The sequence below is a fragment of the Chiloscyllium plagiosum genome, chromosome 21 (assembly GCF_004010195.1).
Source record: "Chiloscyllium plagiosum isolate BGI_BamShark_2017 chromosome 21, ASM401019v2, whole genome shotgun sequence".
Classification (NCBI taxonomy): Eukaryota; Metazoa; Chordata; class Chondrichthyes; order Orectolobiformes; family Hemiscylliidae; genus Chiloscyllium; species Chiloscyllium plagiosum.
In genome coordinates, this window is record NC_057730.1 from 21,418,839 (window position 1) to 21,436,227 (window position 17,389).

At 40.3% G+C, this 17,389-nt stretch overlaps 1 protein-coding gene across 2 annotated transcripts in view; it reads left to right on the forward strand.

The window, feature by feature from the left end:
• adcy9 (adenylate cyclase 9) overlaps positions 1–17,389 on the forward strand; it is a 171,973-nt gene that overhangs the window by 91,818 nt on the left and 62,766 nt on the right. For both annotated transcript variants that reach the window (XM_043711470.1, XM_043711471.1), the window contains exon 2: positions 14,557–14,744. In XM_043711470.1, coding sequence (XP_043567405.1) covers positions 14,557–14,744 — 188 coding nt within the window. The remainder of the gene's footprint in view (positions 1–14,556; positions 14,745–17,389) is intronic.

Sequence of the window (17,389 nt, forward strand, 5' to 3'; positions counted from 1 at the left end):
TGGAGAAAGTAAGGACTGCAGATGCTGGAGATTAGAGCCAAAATGTGTGGTGCTGGAAAAGCACAGTTGGTCAGGCAGCATCTGAGGAGCAGGAGAGTTGACATTTCGAGCATAAGCTCCTCATCGGAAATTGGTCTTCCTGATGAAGAGCTTATGCTTGAACCGTTGACTCTCCTCAGATGCTGCCTGACCAGCTGTGCTTTTGCTACTGTACTGTTATTGTTAAGTTTCGACCTATCTGCCCAATGCATGCACACTGTCCAGATGAATGGAATTTTTAAAAAAAACTTTGTACCGTTTGTTTCATGGAGTCTCCCCAAAGTAAAGTTATCATATCAGTTGTCACCTGACTCTTGTCCAATATGAATATTTAACTGAAAAAGGAACAAGAATCAGCTTTGGTGCTTTCCTCGTGTGCCAATCATATCTGTGGTAGCATTCTTAGCTTTGAGTCAAAAGCTTATGTTTTTAAATCCCAGTTCAGGACTCAAAGTAAGTAGAGATGAATACTCCAGTGCATTACTAAGGAATGCTTCATTGTCAGTGATGCCCCCTTTTAGGATGTTTCATTAAAATGAAGCCTTGCGTGGCCCCCACAGGGACTTGTGATACAGCCCTACGTAGTATTTGAAAGGAAAAGTAGGGAGGTATTTGCAATATCATGGCTGATGTTTATTTCTTTGATCAGCACAGGATAATTTGGCCATACTTGGATATTTATGGGAGCTTGTGTGCAAATTGGCAGCTGCATTCTAACATTACTTAAGTGACTCAACTTCAATTTACATCATTTCTTTTGAGCACTTTGTTGCCTGGTTGCTGTGTGAAGTGCTGTGCAACTAGGTTTTACTCCATGTCTTTGCCCTTGAGATAATGTAATCATCTTTCATATGATTTAAAGTTCCTTTTGAAAGGATTGTATAGCAATATTCTGTGAATTGATTAACCAGAGCAGCAAAAGAGACGTTTTAGTTTTGCAAAAGTATTCATTTAGTTTTTTGTTTTCTTTTTGACATATAGAAGAGTCATAGAATCCCTACAGTGTGGAAACAGGCCATTTGGTCCAACAGGTCCACACCGACCCTCCAAGACCCTTTCCCATTCCCCTACCCTATTACTCTACATTTCCCATGACTAATGCACCTAACCTACACATCCCTGAACACTATGGGTAATTTAGCTTGGCCAATTCACCTAACCTGCATATGTTTGGACTGTGGGAGGAAACTGGAGCACCTGGAGGAAACCCACGCAGACACTGGGAGAATGTTCAAACTCCGCACAGACACTCGCCTGGGGCCGGAATTGAACCCGGGTCCCCGGCGCTGTGAGGCAGCAGTGCTCACTACTGAGCCATCATGCTGCATATATAATTTATCGAGATCCAGGGCTAGAACTCAGTTTACCCAAAATTCAAATCCAAATTTTTGTATGAGTTTCTTCACGTTTTCTTTTTATTTTGGTTAGTTACCTTGAATGTTTTCTCATGTCCGTTCTCGGATGGAATGTGGCCCTTGCTTATTACATCTCAGCAGTGTTCAGGTAGTTTTCCTATAGCATCCTGGTTGCATTCCAGTGACGCCTCGCTTAAGAGAAAAATGCTTAATAGGAATAATTAAAATGGGAAAAATGGGGTTGGGGCAAACCAGCAAACAATATCACTCACGATTGCTCAAAAATCACCCAAAAGTCTAATGCAAAGTTACAAGGGTGTTGCCAGGGTTGGAGGATCTGAGCTACAGGGAGAGGCTGAACAGGCTGGGGCTGTTTTCCCTGGAATGTCAGAGGCTGAGGGGGTGACCTTATAGAGGTTTACAAAATTGAGGGGCATGGATAGTATAAATAGGCAAAGTCTTTCCCCTGGGGTTGGGGAGTCCAGAACTAGAGGGCATAGGTTTAGGGTGAAGGGGGAAAGGTATAAAAGAGACCTTTTTCATGCAGAGGGTGGTACGTGTATGGAATGAGGCATTTGGATGGGTATATGAATAGAAAGGGTTTGGAGGGAAATGGGCCGGGTGCTGGCAGGTGGGACTAGATTGGGTTGGGATATCTGGTTGGCATGGACGGGTTGGACCAAAGGGTCTGTTTCCATGCTGTACATCTCTCTGACTCTATAGCACAGCCCGAATGAAAGTTGAAATCATATTCATTAACAAAACGAAAGTAAATTTAACACAGTGCATTCAAAAAAAAAGTAAGAAAACTGCTTTCAGTGCAGTACTTCATAGGAAGTTGCTCTGTCTGCAGCTGACATTGGCACGTGTGTAGAATGGCACAAAGACTGACGCTGACATTGTGCCGTCCTGTGCATGCACAGACTTCAGCGCTGGCATCGTGCATGCGCAGAATGGCACAGTCTTCATCACACGTGCAGATCAGTAAGAAGACCGACACTGACGTTGTGCATGCGTGGACACCAGTGCATGTGCAGAACAGCGCGGAGATTTTGGCACACACATTGGCATGTGCCCAAAACACATGAACTGATCCCCACTGAAATCATGCTGTTGCTAACAGAGGTAAACATTTCCAAAATACCGTTATCTAATTCTTCAGTGGGAATAGCTTAATCGTGCTGCTGAAATGCACGTTATTCCAGAACTACCTGTACCCAAGACCAGTAGAGTGGTAGTCTATACATGTTAATTACCTTCTGAACTTGCTGATGCATTATGTACTGGAGTGCCAGACTACACCCAATTCCATTCTAAATTTATTAGTTTGTCCTTTGCATTCTGCCAGTAGATAACACCTAGGAAACCTCAGGAGCCAAACTTTTAGTGCCTGGTAAAATCCTCTGCAATTGGGCCTGACTAATGACCACTAGATTTTGAAATAAGTTACTTAATTCCCATGGCAATTGCCAACTGGACTAGATTGTTCTCTAGATATCCAAATAATTTCCTCAAGGCTCAATTTAGTCTAGATAGAAATTAGAAGTGCCTAATGGCAAATATTTTGCTATCAATAGAGAGCTGAAGTAAAAAAAAGAACTAAAATTGAGCTGTGATATAATTTAAATAATTGAATGCATTTGCAATTTTCAGCTTTCAATAAATTTCTGTCTATTAATATGCAATATTAGCCCAGTTTGATCAATTTGTTGGAGATCTTGGTTGTTGAACTTGTTGGGAATTTTCAATACACTACTGTGTTATGCTGTAATAAATATTGAACCACTTGTTGAATTTAAATTTCCTGCCTGCTTTTTGTTTCCATCATATTGCAAAGGATTTAGGGAAGAATTTCCAAGTAGCTGTCTAACTTATCTGGTGAGAAAGCAAGATTTCCCGTTTCAAGATGCATGAATCTGGGGTGATCTGAATTGATGGTTAATGACATCTTGCTTTCAAGTTGCTGAAACTCTGATGCTTTATTTCTGTAGATTGTGACAACTCAATGAATTCCCTTTTCTACTCACCCTCCTCCATTTGAAACAGGACGATAGATGATACTGAATATTTTAACATGGTGTGACATAGTCCCTCTGAAATGGGGTGTGTGAGGTGGTTGTTCTACTTTTGAGATCTCCCACGCATTTCTCAATTGAGTAAAGAGAACCCAAAGACCTGAAGGCACCAGTTAATCAGTTTGAAAGCGGGACCCAGTTCTCTCATTTCTTTTCAATATCTACCTTTTTTGGGCCTTTGGGACATTGGAGACCAAGATCAGTATAGAAGCACAGAGCAATGGTGCAGATAAATTTCACATCACTTCCAAAATGCACTGCAAAAGTATGTAAAATATTTAGTCTTTATCTCTTGATGAGAAGAACAATTGTGATGGACTATACATCAGTATATAAGTTGACCTAGTGTATAAGGCATTAGGCGGCATTGTAGGCTGTGTAGATAGTATAAAATTACAAAGGAATATTGATAGACCAAGTGAATGGGCAGAACTGTAGCAGATGGAGTTCAACATAAGCAAGTTTGTGGTTATCCATTTTGGACTGAAAAAGAATAGATCATAATTTTTTGAGGGTTTAAAGCTAAATATTGTGGATTCCAAAAAGACTTGGGGGTTCAGATGCATAGATCTTTTAAAATGTCACAAACAAATACAGAAAATAATCAAAAAAAACTGATGGAGTACTGGGCTTTTTCTAGAGGACTTGAATGTATAACGATGCAGAAGTTGTGCTGCAGTTATAAGAAAAACCCTGGTTAGATCTCACTTGAAGTATATGAGCAGATCTGGGCACCTCAGGAAGGACACATTGGCCTGGGGGAGGGGTGGAAGTGGTGTAGGGGGGAGAAGAGTGCAAAGTACAATGTAGGTTTATAAGAGTTATACCTGGACTTCAAGAGTTAAATTATGACAGTTTATCCAAATTAGGCCTGGTTTTTTTTCTAGAATTTACAAGATTTAGAGATTTGCTGATCGAAATATTCAGTAAGATAACAGGAAAAGATAGTGGATAATAAGCTATTCCCATTGGTTGGACATTCTCGACCGGTGATTGTGAACTGTTTTTTTAAGCCACCCCAGGAGCTCTTGTCAGGTTCCAGGGCACCCTTTTCAAACAGGGATACAACACTAACAGATAGAAAATCATTTATTATTGAACACGAAGAAAACTTGAACATTCTGACATACTGGACAAAACTTAAAAAAAAAACTCTGACATTAAATATCTATCAGGCCTAATGTGATCCTTGAACTTGGTGCTTTTCTGCAAGTTTCATGATATCTGGTTCCAAATTAGGTTAGGCATGGGTATTTCATCAGTTCAGTTACCAGAGCCCCCATAAATCCTTGGGGCTCCCCTTCTCAGTTTTCAGTCTGTGACCCCCTTTTCATGTGCCAGGGCCCCCATATAGCCCCCATGAGAATGGCTGTTCTAGACTAAAATTGGTGGTATAGTCGATAGTGAAGAAGTTTATCTAAAATTACAAAGACATCTTGATCAATTAGGCCAATGGGTTGAGAATTGGACGATGGAGTTCAATTTCAATAAATGTGAGGCATTGCATTTTGGTAATGCAAATAATGCAGTAAATGGTGGGGCGCTGGGTAGTGTCGAACAGAGAGACCTAGATGTTAAGGTACGTAATTCTTTGGAAGTTGCGTCACAGGTGGTAAATAAGGCATTTAGCACGTTTGCTTTCATTGCTCAGACCGTTGAGTAAAGGAGTTGGGAAGTCATTTGAGGTTGTACAAGATGTTGGTGAGGCCACTTTTGGACTATATACAGTTCTGGTTGCCCTGCAGTATCAAGGTTAATATTAAATTTGAGAGGGTTCAGAAAAGATTTACCAGGATGTTGCCAGGACTATAGAGTTTGAGTTATAAGGAGAGGATGGATAGACTGGGACACGTTTCACTGGAACATCGGTGACCATAAAATCATGAGGGATATAGATAAAGTGAACAGCAAAAGTCTTTTCCTTATATCAGGGAGTTCAAGCTTAGATATTTTTTAAGATGAGAGAAGAAGGATTTCAAAGGAATCTGAGGGGCAACACTTTCCACACAGAGAATGGGTTTGTATGAACCTCCAGAAGTAGTGGTGAATGAAGGTATGTTACAACATTTAAAAGACATTTGGGCAGATACATGATTAGGAAAGGTTTAGGGGAATATGGGTCAAGTGCAGGCAAGTGGGACTAGAAGAGGTGTTCGGAAGCAATACTATACACAAATATTGATAAGTGTTTGGAACTCTGTTCCACAAATGGCAAAGGATGCTGAATCGGTTAATTTTAAATCTGAGATAAACTTTTGTTAAACGAAGGTGTTAGGTGATATAAGCAACAAGCATTTTAATGGAGTTAGGCCATATGATGTCTCTGGAAGAGCTGTATGTTCTACTCCTGTTCCTGTGATCCAATTTTCTAAGGCCCAAAAATTGTTTCTTACACTCGGTAGAAGTTGACCTCTCCCATCTTTCAGCCGCAATATGCTATACAGGTAGTTCTTCTATAACGTGATGGTTGCGTTCTTGTGCAACCCCGCATTGTAGAAAAATTTTGCTTTAAAAACAGCTTCTAGTGTTGGTGATGTAATTGCATTATACCCAACACATACCTTTAAAAGTTTGTGGTTTTGGATGTAGGTTTGCCCACTGAGCTGCAAGGCTCATTTCCAGACATTTCATTACCTTTCTAGATAACATCTTCAGCGGGCCTCAGGCGAAACAATGCTGAAAATTCCTGCTTTCTATTTATATGTTTTGGGTTTCTTTGGGTTGGTGGTGTCATTGCCTGTGGTGACCCCATCTACTACCCCCTGAGAAAAGGGGCAGGAAATGACTACACCACAGGAAATAACATCACCACAGGCAATGACACCACCAACCCAAAGAAACCCAAAACATATAAATAGAAAGCATGAATTTTCATCATTGCTTTGCCTGAAGCCCACTGAAATGATGAAAATTCATGCTTTCTATTTATATGTTTTGGGTTTCTTTGGGTTGGTGGTGTCATTGCCTGTGGTGATGTTATTTCCTGTGGTGAAGTCATTTCCTGCCCCTTTTCTCAGGGGGTAGTAGATGGGGTCACCACAGGCAATGACACCACCAACCCAAAGAAACCCAAAACATATAAATAGAAAGCAGGAATTTTCAGCATTGTTTCGCCTGAGGCCCGCTGAAGATGTTATCTAGAAAGGTAATGAAATGTCTGGAAATGAGCCTTGCAGCTCAGTGGGCAAACCTACATCCAAAGCCTCAACCAAAGCTACAAATCTTCTCAAAACTCGCTTTAAAAGTTTGCATTTAAAAACTGTGTCCTCAATTCGTCAATTGCGTTACAGCGTATTCACATTAACGAAACACATCTTATAGCAGAACGATCTTAGCAGTCAACCTCAGTTTTTTTTCCCCCTCCATGCATGCATGTTTTACTTGTTTTATAATCAGGCACAATAAATCAAGCAGTGTTACTGGCTGTGTTGCAAAGATGCATGAGTGTTTAAAATGCCCACACAGAGCAGACCTTCTATGGTAAACATTGAAAATAAATGGGTCTTCCAACAAAACTATAAAATCTTAAGCTGGTTTCAATTTATATGTTGTAACATTTAAAAAACTTGTGAAACAACTGTGAGATTAGGAGATTCGGCGTTAGTGAAAAACAGGTTGGTGTGATGTAAGGATTGTCTTTTTATATTATGTTTTTAAAACAAAAACTGAAATAAAATGAAAGCCATTTTAAAAATCAATGTTTGAAAGGGTGGCTATATGTTTTGAAAGCAAGTAAACTCCCATCAATGCCAAATGTTGTGTAATTGATGTTTAAAGCAGCAGTAATTGAAGTTCTGTTTGGAGCCAAGGCAATGTACAGATGGGGCTTTGATCGGCAACAAGAATTTGATTGCTCTCTGGGCTAGTGACCAGTTATTGAGGACAGATCTTTTGTGTGCCAACAAGTCTGGGATTGGATCTTTGGTAACTGAACAGTTTGCTTCTAGGAACAGGTTACACAGAGAAACATTCAGTTCTTTCCCAGTTTAGGGGTAGTTTCTACAGTCAGAACACCAGTTTGTCTGTCTTGTATTGATTGTTGTATGTTGTGACTTTTAACTAATAAGCCAGTTTTTTATAATTAACTAGCCATCTTGTGCGTCTTTCAAGCTAGTGGGAGTATTCGGGGAAAGCTGACTGACGTATCGTGCCAACAGATGGATCATGAGGATCATCTCACCAACAGAACCTGGGAACAAAAACTATTGAACAATAGAGTCATAGTCATACAGCACAAAAAAAGACTCTTGGTCCATGCTGACCAAGTTTCCCAAACTACACTAGTCTCACTTAGTTGTATTTGGCCCATATACCTCTAAACCTTTCCTATTTCATGTACCTGTCCAAATGTCTTTTTATATGTTGTTATTGTACCTGCATTCATCACTTCCTCTGGCCGTTCATTCCACACGCAAATCACCCTCTGTGTAAAATGGTTACCCCTCAGGCCCCTTTTAAATCTTTCTCCTCTCACCTTAAACATTTGACCCCTAGTTTTGAACTCACCCACCCTAAAGAAAAGACCATTGCTATTCACCTTATCCATACCCCTTGTGATTTTATAAACCTCAATAAGGTCAGCCCTCAACTTCCAATGCTCCTGTGGAAAACATCCCAGATTTGCCTGCCTAACTCTCCAGTTTCAGCAACCTCTGAGTTTTCTTTCCAATTTTCTCCTGCTCAATAACCTATATTTTCTGTGTGTAAGAGGGAGTTAATAAGGGGATTAGAGTTTTAATTAGCAGTGTTGTATGCTGACGTCTTATTACCTGTTGGGGTCTAATGACTTGTAATAAGTAGTCATTATTGTTCTGTACTGAAACCTGATCCATACTTTATATCAACCATGTCTGAAAGTTAGAAATTGGGGAAGTTTGCAGACTTCATAAAATCTTTATTCCCAGAAACATCACAAAGGCTAGTGAGGCTCAATTTCCTGCACACTACCCCACCAAGATTGGAAGAAGGAATTTGCCCTGAAGAACATATCCAAGACCAAATTTGGCATGACCAAAGTGACCAGTCGGTCATAAAGACATCCAGATGCTTTTTAAATGTTGTAATTGTACTAGCCTCCACCATTTCCTCTGGCAGCATTTTCTGTACATCCACCACACTCTGTGTGAAAAAGTTTACCCCTTAGACCCCTTTTAAATTTTTCCCCTCTCACCCTAAACCTGTGCCCTCTGGTTCTGGACTTCCCTACTCCATCTTGACTATTTATCCTATCCATCCCCTTCATGATTTTATGAACCTCTTTAAGGTCATCCCTCAGCCTCTGAAATTCCAGGAAAACAGCCTCTCCCTACAGCTCAAATCCTCCAACTCTTGCAAGTCACTGGCCTAATGTTGAGAAATATTATCAGGGTGGCTCTTTGAATTGTTAAGAATAGTGTTGTTATCACCAGAAATGCAATGTGAATATACATAATGATCTGGTCCAAAACAATGCCTGAATTTAGCAAAACCTTTAGAGCACAGCTAATCACAGGTTCTAAAAAGAGACATGCAAGATAGCAGACAATGACATGTCCCTCCCAGATCATCTCAACGCCTTCTATGCTCGCTTTGAGCAGAATTTCGGCAAGAGGTATCACTTATCCCAACAATCAGTGCATCAGAGATCAGATCAGCTTTCCTTTGTGTGAATCCAATGAAAGTGATGGGACCAGACTGAATGCCAGGCCATGCAGTCAGAGCATGTGCAGACCAACTGGCAGAGGTCTTCTTGGATATCTTCAACATCCCCCAGCAACAGGCCACTGACCCTGCCTGTTTCAAGAGGGCCAACATCATCCTCGTGCCTAAGAAGGCTCATGCAGCATGCCTCAATGACTACCATCCAGTGGCCTAACTGCAGTGATCATGAAATGCTTTGAAAGGCTGGTCATGGCATTAATTAACTCCCAGCCTCCCCAGTGCTCTTGACCCACTCCAATTTGCCTATCGGACCAACAGATCCACGTCAGATGCCATATCACTTGCTCTTCACTCCTCCCTAGAACATCTTGACACCAAGAACAGTTACATAAGAATGCTACTTATTGACTATAGTTCAGCCTTCAGCACTATTATCCCCTCGAGATTGATTACTAAACTTAGTGATCTTGGACTAAGCTCCACTCTCTGCAACTAGATCCTCAGTTTCCTGACCCATAGGCCACCATCTGGGCCCGGGTGGGATAGAGAACGATCACCTATGCGCACAGAGACATGAGTTCTCGGTCTTCTCTGGAAGAGCAGTTTCTCAATGAACTATACAGTCATTTTACAGAGAAGAGCATCCAGATAAGGCAACATACATATGAATTGGGTGACTGTTACAATCAATAGCAGAGACCAAGCCCTTTACTGTTATACAATGAATGTTCTTAACTTCGTTAACTGGATTCATACAGTGGATACTTTTCCCCTTGTTAGCTGACCTTGCATACTGAATGCTTCCAATATTATTAAATGGCTCTACATAATGACTGTTTTTCCATCTTGTTAATCCATTACCCCTGCCTCTACCATTCCATTGTTAACTGTAAGTTCTTAGCTGAGTTCAGTTCAGTTTCCTTGCACACAAGGAAATCTGATCCCTTGTATAAGGGCAGTTAAATGCTTCATAAAACGGACAAGACTTCCGTTCTCTCAGAGATCCTTCAGATGGAGGATACCAGTGCATCCGAGTATGCAGTGCAGCAGCAGGCTAGGTGAATGCAGCATTCTTCGCTGCTTCTGCTATCGCTCTGCTGTTAAATGTAACAAAGCCAACTGCCTGTTTTGATGTTAACTTGATTAGTGAACCCTCATATCCCTTAAATGATCCAAAGACAAAGTAAAGCCCACATGTTTTAAATGTCTGCAGGAAGGCCACTGACAAAAAACGTACCAACTTCCTCTTCACTGATGTTAGCTGCTTCACTTTTTATGCACATGATTGGGAAGCTGATTGAATCTGTTGGATCATGTTGTGGAGGGGTGGGCAATGGTCCAAAGGCATGCTTTACCTGTGAATGGAGGAACTCGAGAGACTATGTTAGTGGCTGAAAGTATCTTTGCATTTCTTCTCTCATTCCTCCCTTGCCAAGGTGGGTATCAGTATGAAGACAGTCACACATTTAACTACACTAAATTGCCTGCCTTTTTCAACATTTTCAGTCATCTTGAAGTCTGTTACTCTGTTCACTATTTATGACATTATCTAGTTTTATACAGTCCTTAAACTTCTAAATTGTACTGCCTAAACAATTCTGTCAATTATAAACAACAATCAGTGGTCCTAAAATCAAACCCTCGGGTACCTCAATCGGGTTATTCAAAAATTATTTTCCTTTAACAAATTGATACTTGGCTAATGTGGAACCTATCGGGAAAAATATTTCCAAAACCTAGAACAGCAAGAAAACAACAAAATGTTCACTGTGCTTTAGCAATTGAAGAGGCAGTTTCAGTTCAGATTTAAATCTCAAATTTTTGTGGGAAACAAATGCTGAATGTTTTAAAACACTGTTCTCCAAATAAACTTTCCAAATAAAACAGTTCGAATTTCAGTGGCAACTTTGGTAGAGATCAACCTTCTTTGAATTTGCAATACGAAGGGGGCTAATGAAGTCTTAACAATAATTAACAGAACTGAAACAGCTCAGCCTCAAGTTCTAATATTCTCTAAAATCTTAACAAAACTTCAAACTCAAAATGCACTTTTTTTTGTGAACACTCTGCATTAAATACTCAGCGGCAAAGATATTTTCGTACAGTACTCTTATCTGGCTACAGCATGACCACTGACCCAACTGTTATTTTTAAACAGGCACTGTAGAATTTCAAACAAATCAGGGGCTCAATCTGTTTTAAGGTTACAAGTTTGATCATTGTAAAAAGGACATTATGTTGTACAATTTGATTGTAAAAACAAAATCTGCCCAGTTACATAGCCAACAAAACATTGTATTGAGATCCTGATTCAACCAAGGCAAAACAGTTACTTAAAAGGATTTTCTGGACATCAGACATTCTCAGCATGGCACAATTCATATTGAGACACACACACACACACACACACACACACACACACCTAGTACAATCTTAAGTTCAATGTTATCTCTGGTTTATTTTTGCATCCCCTCACTGAAATTACACTTATAAAAAGAGAGAGCCCTCAAAGTGGACCACAAAACACCGCAATCCAAGCCACTGTCTTCACCCAGAACAAAAATTTGTAGACCATCAAATTTTGCCACTAGGGGACTTTAACCCCTTTCTCACTTTACTCCTCATGGGGGCTCAAAGCTCAGCACAGTGCAGAGCACTTGAACCTCAAATCAACCCACCCAGTGGTCTCGAACCCCAGTACCGCGCAGAGGGCTCGAACTTCAACCAAACCCACTACAGGGCACTCGAAACCTGGTACTGCACAGAGGACTTGAACCTCAATCACACCTACCCAAGGGGACCTTAACCCGTCCCACGCACCGGACTCTAACTTCAATCACACCCATCCCTGGTGACCCGAATCCTAGTACCGTGCAGAGGACTCTAACCTTGCTCAGCAGAACCTCTTGTTTCAAAGTCAGAACTTAACTCTTTCCCTAATAGTTTATACCCTATGCATATTCTTGGTGCCACATTTCATTCAGTGTGGAATTCTTGTGATGTGATGCAAAATATCTGGGAGTGAATTTGACGAACTGTCGGATGCCAAAGATGATGAATTTGAGATTTAAAACTTTCAGTGTGATTACATTTAATTTTATACAATTGGATTTATTACTTTGGTGTCACACAGTTTGTTTGCTTTGAATTGTTGTTTTCTCATTTCATTGCTTTATTTTCTTTCTTCAAAATGGTGACAGCCAATTCATGTTACCCTGTATGCAAGTTTTTGGATGAATTTTATACGCTTTAGGGTTTATTTATAAATTGAGATTTATGGTATTTGTCTGCAAAAGTTACCTCGAGGCAATTAGATAAGCTTTCAATTCTTAAGAGCTTATAAATATTGTCCATTGTTAGGGAAAGGCGTCCTAGGTGGGGGATGGAAATCTGCATATTAACCATTTGGTTGATGCTTGAAAGAGGAAAGATATTATAAATCACATACCAGCTCTCTAGTCCTACTTTATGAACTGTGATTTTGAAGTACAAGTGGTTATATGGTTAAAATTGTTCTTTGTAGCTCCCCGGCTTTAACTTGAAGTATCATAATGGGCAAGGTGCCTTTATGAGGCATAAGAAGGGTAACTATTAGAATCTGTGAATTAAGGCCACATGTTCTTGGTTTCTGTAATGCATAATTTAGCTTAATTTACTTAGGGTTACAATATAATATTTACTTTAAAGCAATACTAGCTGTGTTAAAACCTCTAGCTGTAGAACTAGTAATGCTTTGGATCATTATTGTGAAGTCATACCACATATTTTAAAACTGGAGTTTTTGGGTCTGTCCGCTATTCATCCTATACCGTGAATTTATTTTAACTTATTTTGGGTTCAATATTTGTAACTTTACAGGTCATTGCATCTTGAGGTGATACTGGCATGGTCCATTGTGGTTTGCCAAGATGTGTGCCCTGATTTACCTTCCCAAAATGCAGCACCTCCTCCTTATTTAAATTACACCTGCCATTCCTCAGCCCATTGGCCCATCTGATCAAGGTCCTATTGTACAATGAGATAACCTTCTTCATGGTCCACTACACCACTAAGTTTGGTGTCATCTGTAAACTTGCTAACCATTCCTCCTATGTTCACTTCCAAATCATTTTATATAAATGACAAAAAACAGTGGACCCAGCACCAATCCTTGAGGCACACCACTGGTCACAGACCTCCAGTCTGAAAAGCAACCACCCTGTGTCTTCTACCTTCCAGCCGGTTCTGTACCCAAGTGGCTTGTTCTCCCTGTATTCAATGTGATCTACCCATGCTGATCAGTTTACCTTGCTGAAGTCCTTGTAGATCACGTCCACCATCCTGCCTTCATCAATCCTCTTTGTTACTACTAAAACATTACCTGACAACTTCATTTGTGGCACTTGTAGCCTTTGATCTTCGTGGCTATAAACAAAGGTGCACCAAAATAAAGACACCCCACCTAAATGGATTGTGTGCTCCCTGTCCATCATCTCTCAATGGCATCCTTCTAGTTGCATATCTTGCCCACAACCTTTAAATCTATGTTCTGCAGTGCTGGTATAATTGACTAGATGTCAAGGTTATAATTACTTCTTCCATGATTCACTGTGAGATTACATTGATAATCAGCAAAGAAATGCTTGAAATGTGCAGTAAGATATGGCATCCATAATTGACAAATAGTATTCATCCCCAGAGCAATAGCATTTCACAATAAATGGAAGTCATCACTGCAGATCCAATGTTCATTGGTTGCTTCCGCTTAATGTGCATTCTTTGCATGAACTATTATTTCAGATTTATTTGTTTTCAATTTATCCCCATTTCTGTAGTTGTTTTTTGGCTCTTGGAATTACACTAATGTGATGATGGATGTTTGAATTTAAATTTATTTTACATGATTGTTATGTTGGTTGCATCTTATGGGTGTTCAATTGAATATGAGCAGCCTACTTAGATATTTTTGAAGGTGTTGAAATTCATATTGGGAATTGAGAGAGTACCAGATTTGATTTAAGAATGCTCAACATAATGAAATTTCTATACCCAAGATTTTCAATCAGAAAATGGATGCATTTATTCTGTGGCTTCAGAAAGGATTATTAAATTATCCTTTTGTTATTGTTTCTAACAATATTTGTTTTATGTACTGGACTGTATTCCAAAATTAGTTCAGCGCTCATGTTTTTTTTTCTGAGTTCAAATTAACTAGTATGTCATACATGGGGCATAAAACAAATTATTTTCTTTGCCAGCCATTTTACAAACCTCCATGAGATTGTAGGTGACTTTGTACTGAAAAATTCATAGTTCTCCCCACCCAAAACAATTTCTCTTTGTGGTTCAGTTTGTTCAGGATTACATTTCGGCTTTGTTTTGCAACATGTTCAGACTCTAGCTGCATTTTTTCTGATATGGCAAAAAAATTTTAAGTTTGAAATTTTCCCTGTTTATTTTCTTGACAGGATTGCAGACATTCCTTATTTCTGGCAGAAAGCTGGCTCATTCAGTGTGTACCTGCTCTCTGAAGGTATTACCTCACCTTGATAGGGGAGACTCGAGTCCTCTTACAGTCCCCATGCAGAAGCGAGGAATTACAAGTGAGACTTCCACTGAAGTGGGAGAAGCTAGCAACATCATGGCTAAAGCTAAGGTGAGTGGAAAAGTATTTTGAACTAAGGTAAGACCATAGTTACGTTTTATGGAAATACTTTCAACAGGGAAGTGGAGATATGAAAAGTAGTGAACTGTGCAAGGAGTATTAAACTTGTTTAAAGGTAATTAATTATGATATAGGAAATACATAGAACAGTATAGCACAGGAATGGGGTGCTTCCGCCCATGATGCTGTGCTGAATGTGACGCCAAATGAAACTAATCTCTTCTGCCAGTCCTTGGTCCATATCCCTCCATTCCTTGCATATTCATGTGCTTATCCAAAAGTCCCATAAATGCCCTTACCATATCTTACTCCATCACCACCTCTGGCAGCACATTCCAGACTCCTAACCCACTCTCTGTATTTTTTAAAAAACTGCTCCTCACGTCTCCTTTGAACTTTTCCCTCTCACGTGAAATTCATGCCCCAAAGTATTAGACATCTTTGACTCTGAGGGGGGGGAGAAAAGATTCTGCCTGTCAACCCTTTTGCTACCTCAAGTTTTTTTTAGTACAACTTGATAGTTTATAAAATGAGATGCATAGGTAGGGTTATGGTTAGAAGAACCCAGTTTGAATAAGTTATCAGTGCAGACATTGATCAAGCATTAATCATTTGTGCTACTAGTTTTTAAAATATATATTTTCATTTATTCAGGGATATTGATATTGTTGGTTTGGTAGTACTTATTTAATTGTCCAAGAACTGCTGCTGTCCATTTGGTGTAGGTGCACTCACAATTCTGTTAGAGACAGTTCTAGAATTTTGACCAAACAGTGAAGGGCTGATGATACATTTCCAAGTTGGGGTGGTGAGTGTCCAGTTGGTGATATTTCCATATAGCTGGTGCACTCTAAATGGTAGTGGTGCAGTCTAATGAGCCTTGACGAATTTCTGCAGTCCACCCTAGGTGTGCATTAGTGATGAAGGGAGTAAATCATTCTGAATATGTTGCCAATCAAATGGGCTGCTAACTCCTGGTTAGTGTCAAGCTGCTTAAATATTGGAGCTAGACTCATCTAGGCAAGGATGGGACAGAGTATTCCATCAAATTCTTTACTTCTGCCTTGTAAGTGGGTGAACAGGTTTTTTGATTCTGTGATCCATTTGAAGTCAGAGGGATTTAGTACTGGGTCCCCAGAGCATTATCTCGGTCTCTGGATTACTAGTCCAATGATGATATCACCAAGCCATTGCCTCCCCTGATATTTACATGTTGTTTTGGATTTGATTTCTGTTAGTGTTGAATGTTCTCCATCAATAAAAGCACTTCATTTTGTTTTTGGTGCTTTCACTGTATTCAAGAATGAAAAGTATCTTGTTCTATACCTAAACACTGTCTTGCAATTCTCCTTATTTTTATCTGTTGTTTACTCTGATAAACAATTGCAGCCTTCAGTTGTTACATCTCTGCTCTGCAAAACTCTCCTTAAGCCTTGCGTCTTGATTTTTTAAAAACCCTACTCTTAAAACTCTTTTTGAAATGCTTTACGTCAATTTCAGAATTTCCAGTTTGTGGGCTTCAGCTGCCGCCTCTTTATATGCACATTCAGTTTGTATATAGTCCATTCCTCATTAGGATGGTCTCAGGGCTTTCTGCTGCTGCTTGAAAAATGGTCTGAACTACCTCCATCCTCCACCACTCTGGCTAAGCTTGTCCTCACTTTGACCAATTTCTCCTTTAACTCCTGCCAATTATTTCAGGTCAGAGAGCTGACCATGGGTACATGCATGGGTCCCGGTTGTGCCTGTCTTTTGTAAGGTATGTGGAACAATGCTTGTTTCAGTCCCACTCTGGCCCCCACCCACAATTCTTTCTCTAGTACATCAATAAATCATCAGTGCTTCTTCCCCCTCTCATTCAGTGTTGGAAACATTTATCAATTTTGCTTCCAATTTCCACCCTGCTCTCACCTTCGCCTGGTTCGTCTCTGACTCCTCATTTCCATTGATATTTTTGGGGTAGGTTGGCCACCAATATCCACTACAAACTCACTGACTCCCACAGTTACCATGACTATACATCCTCACATCCTGCATCCTGTAAAGACTCTGTTCCATTCTCCCTGTACCTTTGTCTGATGCAAACTTTGACAAGGGAGCCTCTGAAAAGTCCACCTTCTTCCTCAATTGAGGATTCCTGACTGCCATGGTTGACAAGGCCTTAGTCATGTCTGGCCCATCTTCTGCACTTCAGCCCTCACCCTTTCTTTTCCCTCCCATAACAGCGATGGGGTCCCCCTTGTCCTCATTTACTGTCCCACTAGCAGCCACATCCAAAGGATACCATTTCAGTCACCTCCAATGGGATGCCACCACCAGATGAACATTCCCATCTTCTCCCTTGTCAACCCTTCACAGGGATTGTTCCCTGCAGGATACTTTGGTCCATTTCCCAACATCTTCCCACACCCCTACAGCACCATCCCATGCAATTGCAGATGGTTTAACACCTGCCTTTTTAGTTCCTCCCTCACTATTCAAGATCCCAGGCACACCTTCCAGGTGAAGCAGTGATTTACCTTCATATCTCTTAATCTAGTCGACTGTAAACTGCTGCTCTCAATGCAGTCTCCTCGACATTGGGCAGACGGAGTGCAGAGTGAGCGACAGCGAAACAGAATACCTGTGTTCTATCT